Source organism: Bombina bombina, chromosome 1, assembly GCF_027579735.1.
Source record: "Bombina bombina isolate aBomBom1 chromosome 1, aBomBom1.pri, whole genome shotgun sequence".
NCBI lineage: Eukaryota > Metazoa > Chordata > Amphibia > Anura > Bombinatoridae > Bombina > Bombina bombina.
In genome coordinates, this window is record NC_069499.1 from 1,225,809,154 (window position 1) to 1,225,823,211 (window position 14,058).

At 37.9% G+C, this 14,058-nt stretch overlaps 1 protein-coding gene across 1 annotated transcript in view; it reads left to right on the forward strand.

The window, feature by feature from the left end:
* Nucleotides 1–10,599, forward strand: part of LOC128647725 (cytochrome P450 2J6-like) — a 77,135-nt gene extending 66,536 nt beyond the window's left edge. Inside the window, exon 9 of the mRNA XM_053700466.1 lies at nt 8,332–10,599. Within this exon, the coding sequence (XP_053556441.1) occupies nt 8,332–8,519 (188 nt within the window). The 3' untranslated portion in view covers nt 8,520–10,599. The remainder of the gene's footprint in view (nt 1–8,331) is intronic.
* Nucleotides 10,600–14,058: the final 3,459 nt, after the last annotated feature.

A 14,058-nucleotide genomic window follows, 5' to 3' on the forward strand; every position in this document is an offset into this window, starting at 1 on the left:
CAGAAATAATCCCTTTATTTTGCTGAGGCTAGTCACAGGCCAGATGTAAAGGAGCTCCTGTCCTGAGTTAAAGGGACAGTATACACTCATTTTCATATAACTGCATGTAATAGACACTACTATAAAGAATAATATGCACAGATACTGATATAAAAATCCAGTATAAAACTGTTTAAAAACTTACTTAGAAGCTGTCAGTTTGGCTCTGTTGAAAAGGTAGACGGAAAGCCCACTGCAAGTGACAAATAAGACACTCCCCCCTCCCCCTTCTTTTGCATATGAAAAGACCCTTTACACAAACAGGAGCAAGCTGGAGTAGGTAGTCGAGCGTATTCACATAAAACTTTGGAGCTTGGTTAGGAGTCTGAAAATCAGAGCAATGTTATTTAAAAATAAGCAAAACTATACATTAATTTAAAAAAAAAACTTTATGGGCTATATAAATAGATTATCTACAAAACATTTATGCAAAGAAAAAATGAGTGTATAATGTCCCTTTAAGGGGACATTATAGTGAAACAATGGCATGCTCTCATTAGTTAGAACATATCATATTATCACTTTCAACCCTGCAAATCTAAGTGTTTAACTCTTGCAACTGTGTTAAACACATAGGTAAAGTCATCTTGGGAGCCGCATACAACTTCTGGTCCCGAGCAGAAATGGCTGCTGACCTTATCAGCGGTGTTAGTCACAGGACCTAGCTGTGCAGCTAGCACTGCTGATTGGCTCAACGCCAGTTTCAGCTTGGGACCAGCATTTCTCTGCGACTCCAGAACAGTACTTTAGCTATATGTTTAACTAATTTGCGGAGTTAAACACATAGCTTTGAAGGATTGTCATTTTTTTTCACTATAATGGCCCTTTAAGCAATAACAAAGTAGAATGTAGCTGGTTCAGTTAATTGCAGCATATTTAAGTAAGCAGGACACACTTCTGAGTCTTAGGGTGTTGAAAAAAAGCACAATTTACAGAGGAAAATCACAGGAAAACCAAGCAAAATAAATACCAAGTGTTCATATATTCCATGTTTTAACTATGTTAAATTAAATATTTTAAGTGACATTTCATTTTCAGTTTAAAGGGACTTAGAAGTTAAAATTAAACATTCAAGACAGTTTTCAATTTTCTACTATTATCAAATTTACATTGTTCTCTTGGTATCTACAATGGCTCAGGAGTATCAGTCCACTACTGGTGATTAGTGGCTACACAAATGCCACTTATCAAATATGTAGCACATTTTTTAAATGCTGAAACTTGTATAAAACGTAAACACAAACATCAAGATGTTAACTAATAATTGTCAAATATATATATATATATATATATATATATATATATATATATGTATATGTGTGTATATGTGTGTGTATATATATATATATATATATATATATGTATATGTATATACACACACACACACACACATATATATATATATATATAAACACACACACACACATATCCTATAATATAAAAGGCCATCAACACACTAATCTGGCATCTGGGGCCGACTGGGCGGGGTCGGGCGTGACGCGGACGGGGCCGGGTGTGAAGCGGGCAAGGCCAGACGGGGCCATGAGGAAGGGAGAGAGAGAGCTCAAAAGAGGGGGGGATAGAGAGAGCAAAAGAGGGGGGATATAGAGAACAAAAGAGAGGGAGAGAGACAGCAAAAGAGAGGGGGGAGGGAAAGCAAAAGAAAGGGGAGAGAGAGAGCAAAATAGGGGAGATAGAGACATCAAAACTGACGGGGGATAAAGGGGAGAGAGAGAGCAAAAGAGAGGGGAGAGAGAGCAAAAGAGAGGGGGGAGAGCGCAAAAGAGGGGAGAGAGGGGGAATAGAGAGAGAGCAAAAGAGGGGGATAGAGAGAGCAAAAGAGAGGGAGAGAGACAGCAAAAGAAAGCGGGGTAGGTAGAGCAAAATAAATGGGGGGGAGAGAAAGAGCAAAAGAGGGGAGATAGAGAGAGCAAAAGAGAGGGAGAGAGACAACAAAAGAGATGGTGGAGAAAGGGGAGAGAGTGAGTAAAAGAGAGGGGGAGAGCGCAAGTAAAAGAGGGGGGAGAGCAAAATAGGGGAGATAGAGAGAGCAAAAGAGAGGGGGGAGAAAGGGGAGAGAGAGCAAAGGAGAGGGGGAGAGAGCAAAAGAAAGAGGAGAGAGAGGGGGGATAGAAAGAGTAAAAGAGGGGGGATAGAGAGAGCAAAAGAGGGGGATAGAGAGACAGCAAAAGATGGGGGGAGAGCAAAAGAAAGGGGGAAAGAGAAAGCAAAAGGGGGATAGAGAGAACAAAAGAGAGGAGGAAGAGAGCAAAAGAGAGGAGGAGAGAGACAGAAAAAGAGAGGGGGAGAGAGCAAAAGAAAGGGGGAGGAGAGAGCAAAAGAAAAGGGGGAGAAAGAGAGCAAAAGAGGGGGATAAAGACAGCAAACGAGAGGGTGAGAGACAGCAAAAGAGAAAAGGAGAGAGAGAGCAAAAGAGAGGGGGAGGGAGAGAGAAAGAAAAAGAGAGGGGGAGAGAGAGAGCAAAAGTGAGGGAGGAGAGCACAAAAGAGAGGGGGGATCGCAAAAGAGAGGGAGGAAAAGAGAGGGGAGAGAGAGAACAAAATAGAGAGAGGGGGGAGAGAGAGAGCAAAAGAGAGGGGAGAGAGAGCAAAAGAGAGGGGGGAGAGCAAGAGTAAAATAGAGAGAGGGAGGAGAAAGAGCAGAAGAGAGGGGAAAAAGAGAAAGCAATAGAGAGGGGGCAGAGAGAGCAAAAGAGAGGGAAGATAGAGACAGAGCACAAGGGGTGGAACTACTGTACTGCAAAAAATGGCCCGTGTACACGGGCTTTAGGACTAGTGTATGTATGTGTGTGTATATGTGTATGTATGTATATATATATATATATATGTGTATATATATATATATATATATATATGTGTGTGTGTATTTGCAAGTTGAGGGATCCAAGCACTCACTGTTGATAGTAATGCCTGGGTGCACTCTATGGTAGATAGGTAGAAACTTCTTAAGTATAGAAGAGGCACTCACAGGTCTTAGTAGGTATAAAGACTTTTATTAGTTCATAGGTTTAGGTCATATATATATATGTGGACACATGGCCAGACTGCTCAAATGTAGTAAGCACATTAGGAGGGAGACATCAGGGGGATCACATAAGTAATCAAGGAAATGTCTAAGGTCACGTGTGTCATATATATTGGCAAGTCATAAAAGCTGAACAAAACAAGTGCCTAAAACTCAAGAAAAATCAAGTAAAAGATTTAAGATAAAAATCAAGAATTAAAAAAGCCCTAAGATACATTTAGAATCACTTAGGCCTAGATTTAGAGTTGGGCGGTAGCCGTCAAAACCAGCGTTAGAGGCTCCTAACGCTGGTTTTTACCGCCCTCTGGTATTTGGAGTCAGTCATTAAAGGGTCTAACGCTCACTTTCTAGCCGCGACTTTTCCATACCGCAGATCCCCTTACGTCAATTGCGTATCCTATCTTTTCAATGGGATCTTTCTAACGCCGGTATTTAGAGTCGTGTCTGGAGTGAGCGTTAGAAATCTAACGACAAAACTCCAGCCGCAGAAAAAAGTCAGTAGTTAAGAGCTTTCTGGGCTAACGCCGGTTTATAAAGCTCTTAACTACTGTGCTCTAAAGTACACTAACACCCATAAACTACCTATGTACCCCTAAACCGAGGTCCCCCAACATCGCCGCCACTCTATTAAATTTTTTTAACCCCTAATCTGCCAACCGCCACCTACGTTATCCTTATGTACCCCTAATCTGCTGCCCCTAACACCGCCGACCCCTGTATTATATTTATTAACCCCTAATCTGCCGCCCCGCTATCGCTGACCCCTGCATATTATTATTAACCCCTAATCTGCCGCTCCGTACACCGCCGCTACTTACATTATCCCTATGTACCCCTAATCTGCTGCCCCTAACACCGCCGACCCCTATATTATATTTATTAACCCCTAATCTGCCCCCCACAACGTCGCCTCCACCTGCCTACACTTATTAACCCCTAATCTGCCGAGCGGACCGCACCGCTACTATAATAAAGTTATTAACCCCAAATCCGCCTCACTCCCGCCTCAATAACCGTATAATAAATAGTATTAACCCCTAATCTGCCATCCCTAACATCGCCGACACCTAACTTCAAACATTAACCCCTAATCTGCCGACCGAAGCTCACCGCTATTCTAATAAATTTTTTAACCCCTAAAGCTAAGTCTAACCCTAACACTAACACCCCCCCTAAGTTAAATATAATTTAAATCTAACGAAATAAATTAACTCTTATTATATAAATTATTCCTATTTAAAGCTAAATACTTACCTGTAAAATAAACCCTAATATAGCTACAATATAACGAATAATTATATTGTAGCTATTTTAGGATTAATATTTATTTTACAGGTAACTTTGTATTTATTTTAACCAGGTACAATAGCTATTAAATAGTTAAGAACTATTTAATAGCTAAAATAGTTAAAATAATTACAAAATCACCTGTAAAATAAATCCTAACCTAAGTTACAATTAAACCTAACACTACACTATCAATACATTAATTAAATACAATACCTACAATTATCTACAATTAAACCTAAAACTACACTATCAATAAATTAATTAAATACAATTCCTACAAATAAATACAATTAAATAAACTAACTAAAGTACAAAAAATAAAAAAGAACTAAGTTACAAAAAATAAAAAAATATTTACAAACATTAGAAAAAAATTACAACAATTTTAAACTAATTACACCTACTCTAAGCCCCCCTAATAAAATAACAAAGCCCCCCAAAATAAAAAAAATGCCCTACCCTATTCTAAATTACAAAAGTTCAAAGCTCTTTTACCTTACCAGCCCTGAACAGGGCCCTTTGCGGGGCATGCCCCAAAGAATTCAGCTCTTTTGCCTGTAAAAAAAAACATACAATAATGGGTTAGATTAGGGGTATGTGGGTGGTGGGTTGTAATGTTGGGGGGGGGGTATTGTATGTTTTTTTTTACAGGCAAAAGAGCTGAATTCTTTGGGGCATGCCCCGCAAAGGGCCCTGTTCAGGGCTGGTAAGGTAAAAGAGCTTTGAACTTTAGGGCATTTTTTTATTTTGGGGGGCTTTGTTATTTTATTAGGGGGCTTAGAGTAGGTGTAATTAGTTTAAAATTGTTGTAATTTTTTTCTAATGTTTGTAAATATTTTTTTATTTTTTGTAACTTAGTTCTTTTTTATTTTTTGTACTTTAGTTAGTTTATTTAATTGTATTTATTTTTAGGAATTGTATTTAATTAATTTATTGATAGTGTAGTGTTAGGTTTAATTGTAGATAATTGTAGGTATTGTATATAATTAATTTATTGATAGTGTAGTGTTAGGTTTAATTGTAACTTAGGTTAGGATTTATTTTACAGGTAATTTTGTAATTATTTTAACTAGGTAACTATTAAATAGTTCTTAACTATTTAATAGCTATTGTACCTGGTTAAAATAATTACAAAGTTGCCTGTAAAATAAATATTAATCCTAAAATAGCTACAATGTAGTTATAATTTATATTGTAGCTATATTAGGGTTTATTTTACAGGTAAGTATTTAGGTTTAAATAGGAATAAGTTATTTAATAAGAGTTAATTTATTTAGTTAGAATAAAATTATATTTAATTTAGGGGGGTGTTAGGGTTAGGGTTAGAATTAGCTTTAGGGGTTAAAAAATTTATTAGAGTAGCGGTGAGCTCCGATCGGCAGATTAGGGGTTAATAATTGAAGTTAGGTGTCGGCGATGTTAGGGAGGGCAGATTAGGGGTTAATACTATTTCTTATAGGGTTATTGAGGCGGGAGTGAGGCGGATTAGGGGTTAATACATTTATTATAGTAGCGCTCAGGTCCGGTCGGCAGATTAGGGGTTAATAAGTGTAGTTAGGTGGAGGCGACGTTGGGGGCGGCAGATTAGGGGTTAATAAATATAATATAGGGGTCGGCGGTGTTAGGGGCAGCAGATTAGGGGTACATAGGGATAATGTAAGTAGCGGCGGTTTACGGAGCGGCAGATTAGGGGTTAAAAAAAATATGCAGGTGTCAGCGATAGCAGGGGCGGCAGAATAGGGGTTAATAAGTGTAAGGTTAGGGGTGTTTAGACTCGGGGTTCATGTTAGGGTGTTAGGTGCAGACGTAGGAAGTGTTTCCCCATAGGAAACAATGGGGCTGCGTTAGGAGCTGAACGCGGCTTTTTTGCAGGTGTTAGGGTTTTTTTCAGCTCAAACTGCCTTATTGTTTCCTATGGGGAAATCGTGCATGAGCACGTTTTTGAGGCTGGCCGCGTCCGTAAGCACCGCTGGTATCTAGAGTTGCAGTGGCGTTAAATTATGCTCTACACTCCCTTTTTGGAGCCTAACGCACTGAAAACCCTGCCATTCTGTTAACTCTAAATACCAGCGGTATTTAAAAGGTGCGGGGGAAAAAAAGCACGCGTAACTAACGCACCCCCTTGGCCGCAAAACTCCAAATCTAGGCGATAGTGTCCATGGTTACTTATCATCAGCAAGATAGAATTGTATAGCCATAATATTGATCTAAGGTTGCAAGTCGGCTTGGCATTTAGACTGTATCATATACATAATAGCCGGTGCAAGTATGGTCATTATAGATCATTTTTAAAACTATGACAACCCCACACTCGCACTACGTGTGACGTCATTTGATGCCGACATATGCAGGGTACTTAAAGGCGGCGCAGATTACAATCTGCACACCGCTGAACGCCCATCTTTGAAGTTAGCAGAGGTGAGTCTACATGCTGGTATTTGTTGCTGTTTCTTTGCACATAATTATTTATACTAGGCTTGCTTAATGTTGCGCATATCTTAGCCGGACCGTGGGGTATTTTATGTTATTTTATTTTGTCTAATCGACTGGCTCCTTGCAGAGGCATATATATTGGGAAAATAGTTCCATATATTCACCCATACAGTCTGTTTTAAAAATGATCTATAATGACCATACTTGCACCGGCTATTATGTATATGATACAGTCTAAATGCCTAGCCGACTTGCAACCTTAGATCAATATTATGGCTATACAATTCTATCTTGCTGATGATAAGTAACCGTGGACACTATATGATTCTAAATGTATCTTAGGGCTTTTTTAATTCTTGATTTTTTTCTTAAATCTTTTACTTGATTTTTCTTGAGTTTTAGGCACTTGTTTTGTTCAGCTTTTATGACTTGCCAATATATATGACACACGTGACCTTAGACATTTCCTTGATTACTTATGTGATCTCCGTGATGTCTCCCTCCTAATGTGCTTACTACATTTGAGCCGTCTGGCCATGTGTCCACATATATATATGCATTTATATTTTGTGTATGCCTCTAACATGGTTTGTCTTCTTGCGAACCTTGTTATAAGCTCCTGACATATTAGATACTGGTCTCACCTCATGACCTATATGATTTTGCTATCTGTTCGCCATACACCTGTATCTATGTATTTAACATTGCTTTAATATGAACATAAACTGACAAACGTTTGCCCTTTTATCCCCCCCCCCCTCTTTTGTTTTCTTCTCTGCTCTCTGTTTTCTGTTTATCTGTTTTTCTGTTAAATACCGCCATGGGTAGTATTAGTCCTCTACCCTGTGATGTGTTTATTCCCCTTTGATGAATGTACTATTTACCCTCACTTTTGCATCTTTGTATATAGAACGGTCTTGATAAAGGTCCCTGCGAGTTGACCTGACCTAAACCTATGAACTAATAAAAGTCTTTATACCTACTAAGACCTGTGAGTGCCTCTTCTATACTTAAGAAGTTTATATATATATATGTGTATATATATATATATATGTGTGTATATATATATATATATATATATATATATATATATATATATGAGATAGCATTTCACAGGGGAATTCTGTGGTACTGGAATAATGACCATCATCTGTAAGTTGTTTCCTTTTCTGTCATTGCTTCGCTAGAGAATAATGGTTAATATACTAAAGTTCTGTCCTCCACACAAGAAATGTCTCTTAAATTAAACTGAATTAATTGGGGATCAAGGAGTATTAGTGATAACTCTGACCCTGTATGTCAGTGATGCTTATAAACTCTGCATTCTAGTTGAGCATCATGTGAAATGTACTTCTGAAACATCAGAGGCGCAAAGATTAGCCATCACTGCTGTACAGCATTCTTTGGATTGAACTTGGTAGCAGGACCTGATTATCCTTTAGAAAGATTATTTTTATAATATATATTAGTATTGCTTTACAAATGCTCCTACACGTGTTTTGATTGTCTTATTTTTTGCCTCAGGACCGAGAGTTTGTCTTGGGGAGAATCTTGCCCGTATGGAGATTTTTTTGTTCTTAACAACTATGCTGATACACTTTGAATTTCAATGGCCGGACCCCACATCATCTCCTGACTTGACTCCAGTGTTTGGAATCACTCAAGCTCCCAAACACTTCAAAATGAGGCTGGTGTCCCACAAACAAAGATAATTGTCTGGATATAAATGGTGGATCATCATGCACAACATTCACACCATATGCTGTATGTGCATTACGATGCTGAAGGAAAGTTGCCTACTATGGTCAATAACATTTAAAAACATATAAAAATTCAGTTGTTTAACTGTATCAATTTAAGTGGCACAAACACACCTATATCCATAAACATGGAAGGAGGAATCATATTTCAGAGAAATTAAAGCAAAAGCATAAAAAGTATTTCTCAGAAGTCAAAGGGACACTCAAGTCAAATAAAACTTTCATGATTCAGATAGAACATGCAATTTTAAACAGCTTTCCAATTTACTTTCATTAAAGGGACACTGAACCCAAATGTTTTCTTTTGTGATTCAGATAGAGCATGCAATTTCCTAATTTACTCCTATTAACAAATTTTCTTCATTCTCTTGGTATCTTTATTTGAAATGCAAGAATGTAAGTTTACATGCCAGCCCATTTTTGGTGAACAACCTGGGTTGTCCTTGCTGATTTGACAGCACCAATAAAAAATGCTGTCCATGGGCTGAACCAAAAAATGGCTGGCTCCTTAGCTTAGATGCCTTCATTTTCAAATAAAAATAGCAAAAAAACGAATAAAAATTGATAATAGAAGTAAATTAGAAAGTTGCTTAAAATTGCATGCTCTATCTGAATCATGAAAGAAAAAATGTATTTTTATAGTTATGCTTTTTGATTTACCAGCTCCTACGACTGATGGCTGTCACATGATACAGGAGTGGAGGAAACAGACATAACTTTGAAATTTGTCAGAACAAAATCTATTACACATTTGAAGTTCAGACTAAGGGGCTGATTTATCAAGGGCCGAATGGCCCCTGATGCCCCTGTTTCCGCGCGAGCCTTCTTAAGACCGCTGCTCCTTAACTGGTCCGCTGCCTCTGAGGCTGCGGAGATCAATCCACCCGATCCTATACGATCGGGTTGATTGACACCCTCTGCTAGCGGGCGCCATTGGACAAGCAGTTCACTAGAAATGCTTGTGCAATGTTAAATGCCAACAGTGTATGCTGTCGGCATTCAGCGATGTCTGGCGGACATGATAGACTGCAGCGTATTATGTCTGCCAGATTTTGATAACTCGACCCCTAAGTGCTCTTGCATTGTCTTGTTATCATCCATTTATTTATTATGTGAATCTGTTATATTTACTGGTCCTTTAAGATATGAATTATGACAATTTAATTAACTCTAAGTAGCAGGTGCAGATTTCCGTCACCCATAAGTCGCGTTAGTGATTCACAGATAAGCCCAATACAGTCAATGGTTATAGCATTATAAAGAGTGTTATTACTCTTTTCTGCAAATAATGAATGTTTAATTTATGGAATTTCCTGATTTCAGCTGTCTGTTAATGGAAATCTAAATTATGTAAACTCTGATCTTCACTTAATACAATGTTGAAACCTTTATTACTAAATAAAGATTTCTTGGAAAAATTGAAATAGCCAATAGTAAGGTGTTCTTGAATGTGCTATCTTGAGATGAACATAGCTTAAATTTCAAATTTCTATTTCAATACAGCTAAAACCAGACATTTTCCTGCTGTATTGCTGAGTGAAAATTTAAACCTGGGTATGAATGTTTATTTTCTCAGACACACAGACAGACAGACTGACCGACAGACAGACTGACCAACAGACAGAGATAGATAGATAGACAGACAGACAGATAAATAGATATTTGAATGCTAGCTATTTCCACCATTCCTCTAGTATATAATTGGAAAGAAAAGTAAAAAAATTAGACCTTTTCTAATACTTAAAATTGATTAGGTCAGTAACTAATACTCTATTGATATTTTACCACCAATGCATATCTATATTCTATCACTTAGATCTTTCTATAGTTAAAATATTATATGGTTTTGGGAAAAAAATATTTAAAATAGTTAAATTTTGAATAATCATTATCATAGATTTCAGGGAAAGGTTTCATTGATGAAATGTTAATGTGTTTATTTGTAAACTGCTTTTCTTAAATGGATCTTAAACTTAAAACTGAATCCCTTGTCAACATTTTAATAAAGAAAATGAGACAACGATGCAGTATACTTTCATGATTTATTTTGTCTTCTTTTCTTGTAAACTCATGCGTGTGAAGTGCCTCTATCAAGTATGGTGAAATGCAATTGCCTACAACATGCTACACAGTGATTGCTTAAATCAGAGCTCATTTACACCTTTCCCTAGCTGACCACAACAAATAAGATCAGAAACATGGATTTCAGGTTTTAAAGAGGTGTATCCCTGAACTGTTCTTATTTTGCAAAAACTTGTAAATTGTGCCAACAAAATGACAGTGTTAACTGATTTCAAAACATTTTTATACAGATCTTTTGCAATACATTGCTTAATTGCTGATCTATACTATGCATCTGTAAAATACTTATACTTTTAAATACAATTTTACATTTGATATTTCAAAATATAACAAAACATGCTCACCAGACATTAACCATTTATTTAGTTCTTTAGAATTGGATAACTGTAGCTAATTTCATCGTTTAAAACAAATGTGAAAAATAATTGTAGAATAATAATGTTCCCATTCGTACATGATGGGTACACATGAAATGCACATCCATTGTTCTAATTTTGTGTTCAGTACCTAACTATCCCTCCTGCATTTCAGTATGTTACCAGTCTTTTAAAGATCTAAGAGATAATGAGATTGTTTATGCCCAACAGAGGACACTGGATTTCCTGCTATTTGGACTATTTAGCTTGGCTGATTCATGATATTCTATCACATGAGTATGGAGAACAATGGTTTGAATGATCTATGTGTGTACAAAAGCAATTTGTTAGACTCAAATTAAAATGTACAACCTTTAAGCATCCGTACCTATATCCGTATCTCTGTGTGTATAGAGGTAATTATAAATATTAGACTGTTAAAAGGACATTCTTATGGTTGGGAGATATAAGAACCATGGCTCCTGAAAAAGGCATGGCCACTGAGCCAATCAGGAGTGGCAGTTGTGCATAGCAGCTGGTCATCAGCTGTTTCCTACATGTAATGCTTGTGTTAGATACAATGCCCAACTTGTCTCTACATACAAAGGCAATACAATGGGCCCTTACCCTGGAAAATGCCTAAGAGTTAAATCCCTGAAGAGATTCAAGTAAAAATGGCGTATAGTGGGACTGCTGTCACTTACCGTTAAAAGCTGGATACTTTTGCCAGATGGCCTTTTTGCTTCCTGACTAAAGAGCTTTCAGATCATAGGTGAACTAAGGCATACTACGGTCCCTTCAAGGCATTTCTAAGATGAGTCTTTGGTGTCCTCCAGTCATTTTGATTCTGCAAAAAAGAGCATATTGGGAAGTTGGAGGATTCTTTCCTGTTTGATTTCGACTTCCCTTAATCGTCTCTTGTGCTTTTCTCCAATTTGTCTGATTCCTCTCCCCTAATTTTGAATAGTCAGGAATTAAGTTACTTGCTCAGAGGGAAAAATGTAATAGTCTGCTCGAAAAGTTAAAGACAGGAAATTGGAATATTTTTTTTTACTTGTCTGGGACTAGTAAAAATGTGTCTCCTCACTTGAGTATGTGCTTGGTACCCCTTTCTCCCCTGTGTGCCTGATTATTCTGAGCAGACCCCTGTGGGGCTTCTCGTCCCCTTTTCCCTAGTTCTTCCTTAAGTGAAGCAAGCTGTCACCTCACCCCTAATTGGCAGTACCTGCATCTCCATTCAGAAACTCTCTGGCTGTAGACTCCCCCCCTTTGTGCCGCAATTGACATTGGTTGCTGAACCTGGTTTTTAACCCCACTTGGCTGATACACCTCTTGTTAAAGTACTAAGCAGGTGCTTGCAACAGTAATCATTGGATCTTTCTCTTCATCACTTTCACCAGTTTGTCCTCCAGTATCTTCATCCTCTTCTGCAGTAGTAATGGTGTCTTCCTGCTACTATGTCCCACTCCATTACCATACCATGAGTTTACTGTGACAGTTGGTCAGGCACATACATATTGTACATACAGGGATGTCACATCTAGCAATTAATGTTAAGGTTATAAGGGTTGGCTAGGGCTAGTGTGCAAGTGGGAAGTGAAGGATATTCAGCTTGCTAAAAAATAGTGTCTGCACAGAGGGAGCCAGGTTTGATAATGACTACGGTAAGCCACCCACCAGTGGGGGTGCCCTAGCAATGCAAGCACCTGCAAAAACATCTATGTACACCACTCAAGAAGTGTAAGTTCAGGTTCATACATACACCTCCTTTCATGCACATCTCAAGCCCAAAGAAATGAGGAAGATTCAGCACAGAAGATATGTTAATATTTTCATGCTGTCATGAGGACAGCACAGAACCTAAGATAGTTAAGACCAGATAAGTATGAGTAGCAGTAATGATTTCAGGAATTTACATTATGATAACAGGAGTGCTGGCCTGACCAGGTACTCACAGTGTTCAAATACATGTTAAAGAACTAATTTGCCACCAAACTAAATAAATCTTTAAATAATGTAGTGTTTTCTTATTTTAATGTTTAGTAAATGTAAACTAAAGGGTCTTTTCCCCAGTTTCTGCGTGAGTATAATTTAGGCAAGGGATAATGAGGGGGGAGATACAAGGTTTATTAAAAAAGGACAAGTAAGAATAAGTTGTTTAATGGGGTTTATATAACAACTGGGCAATAAAGGCCTTATGTCTTCATCCGGAACAAAAGTGAACAGAAAAAAATAAAAAATAATTATATTTACTGTTCACTTTGGCTCCTAAGGAAGATATTGGGCTCTATTTATCAAGGTCTGTCGGACCTGATCCGACAGTGCGGATCAGGTCCGACAGACCTCTCTGAATACGGAGAGCAATACGCTCAACGTATTCAGCATTGCACCAGCAGCTCACAAGAGCTGCTGGTGCAATGCCGCCCCCTGCAGACTCGCGGCCAATAGGCCGCCAGTTGGGGGGTGTCAATCAACCCGATCGAGACTCGCCAGAAACAGGGGCCATCAAGCTCCATACAAAGCTTGTTAAATAGAGCCCATTGTATGCAGAAATATGCTGGCCATTTTTACATGGAAGCAAACGAGTTATTTTAATACCCATCTGCTTCCTTTGAATACTTTCCATAAAGAGAGGCTAATCCATTGTTTTCTACCCTACAGGTGTTTTATCTCTTTAAGATGGAAAGTTGTTGAATGGAAGCTTTGTAGGGACTTGAGTAGCGCAAGACCCTAAACTTATATTTAAATGGAAATCTTCCAATTCATATTCTGCTATTTATAAAGATTGCATCTGTTCTGGGCATCTTGACCCTATTATAGGTGACTTTTCATTGTTGTTTATTTTATTTTTTTTGCCAAGTCTGACAATCATAGATGGAAAATGCAACTTGTTCAGTGGGTGGAGACCAAAATCACAGGCTGCCTTAAAGTCTAATATTTCCCACTGTGTCTTCTGTATCACCATGAACTTCATCTCACTCCTGCATCTGCTTCTTTATGGTAAGATTTTCATTCTTCAAAATAACCAAATTGATTTTCTTTAGGATCCAATG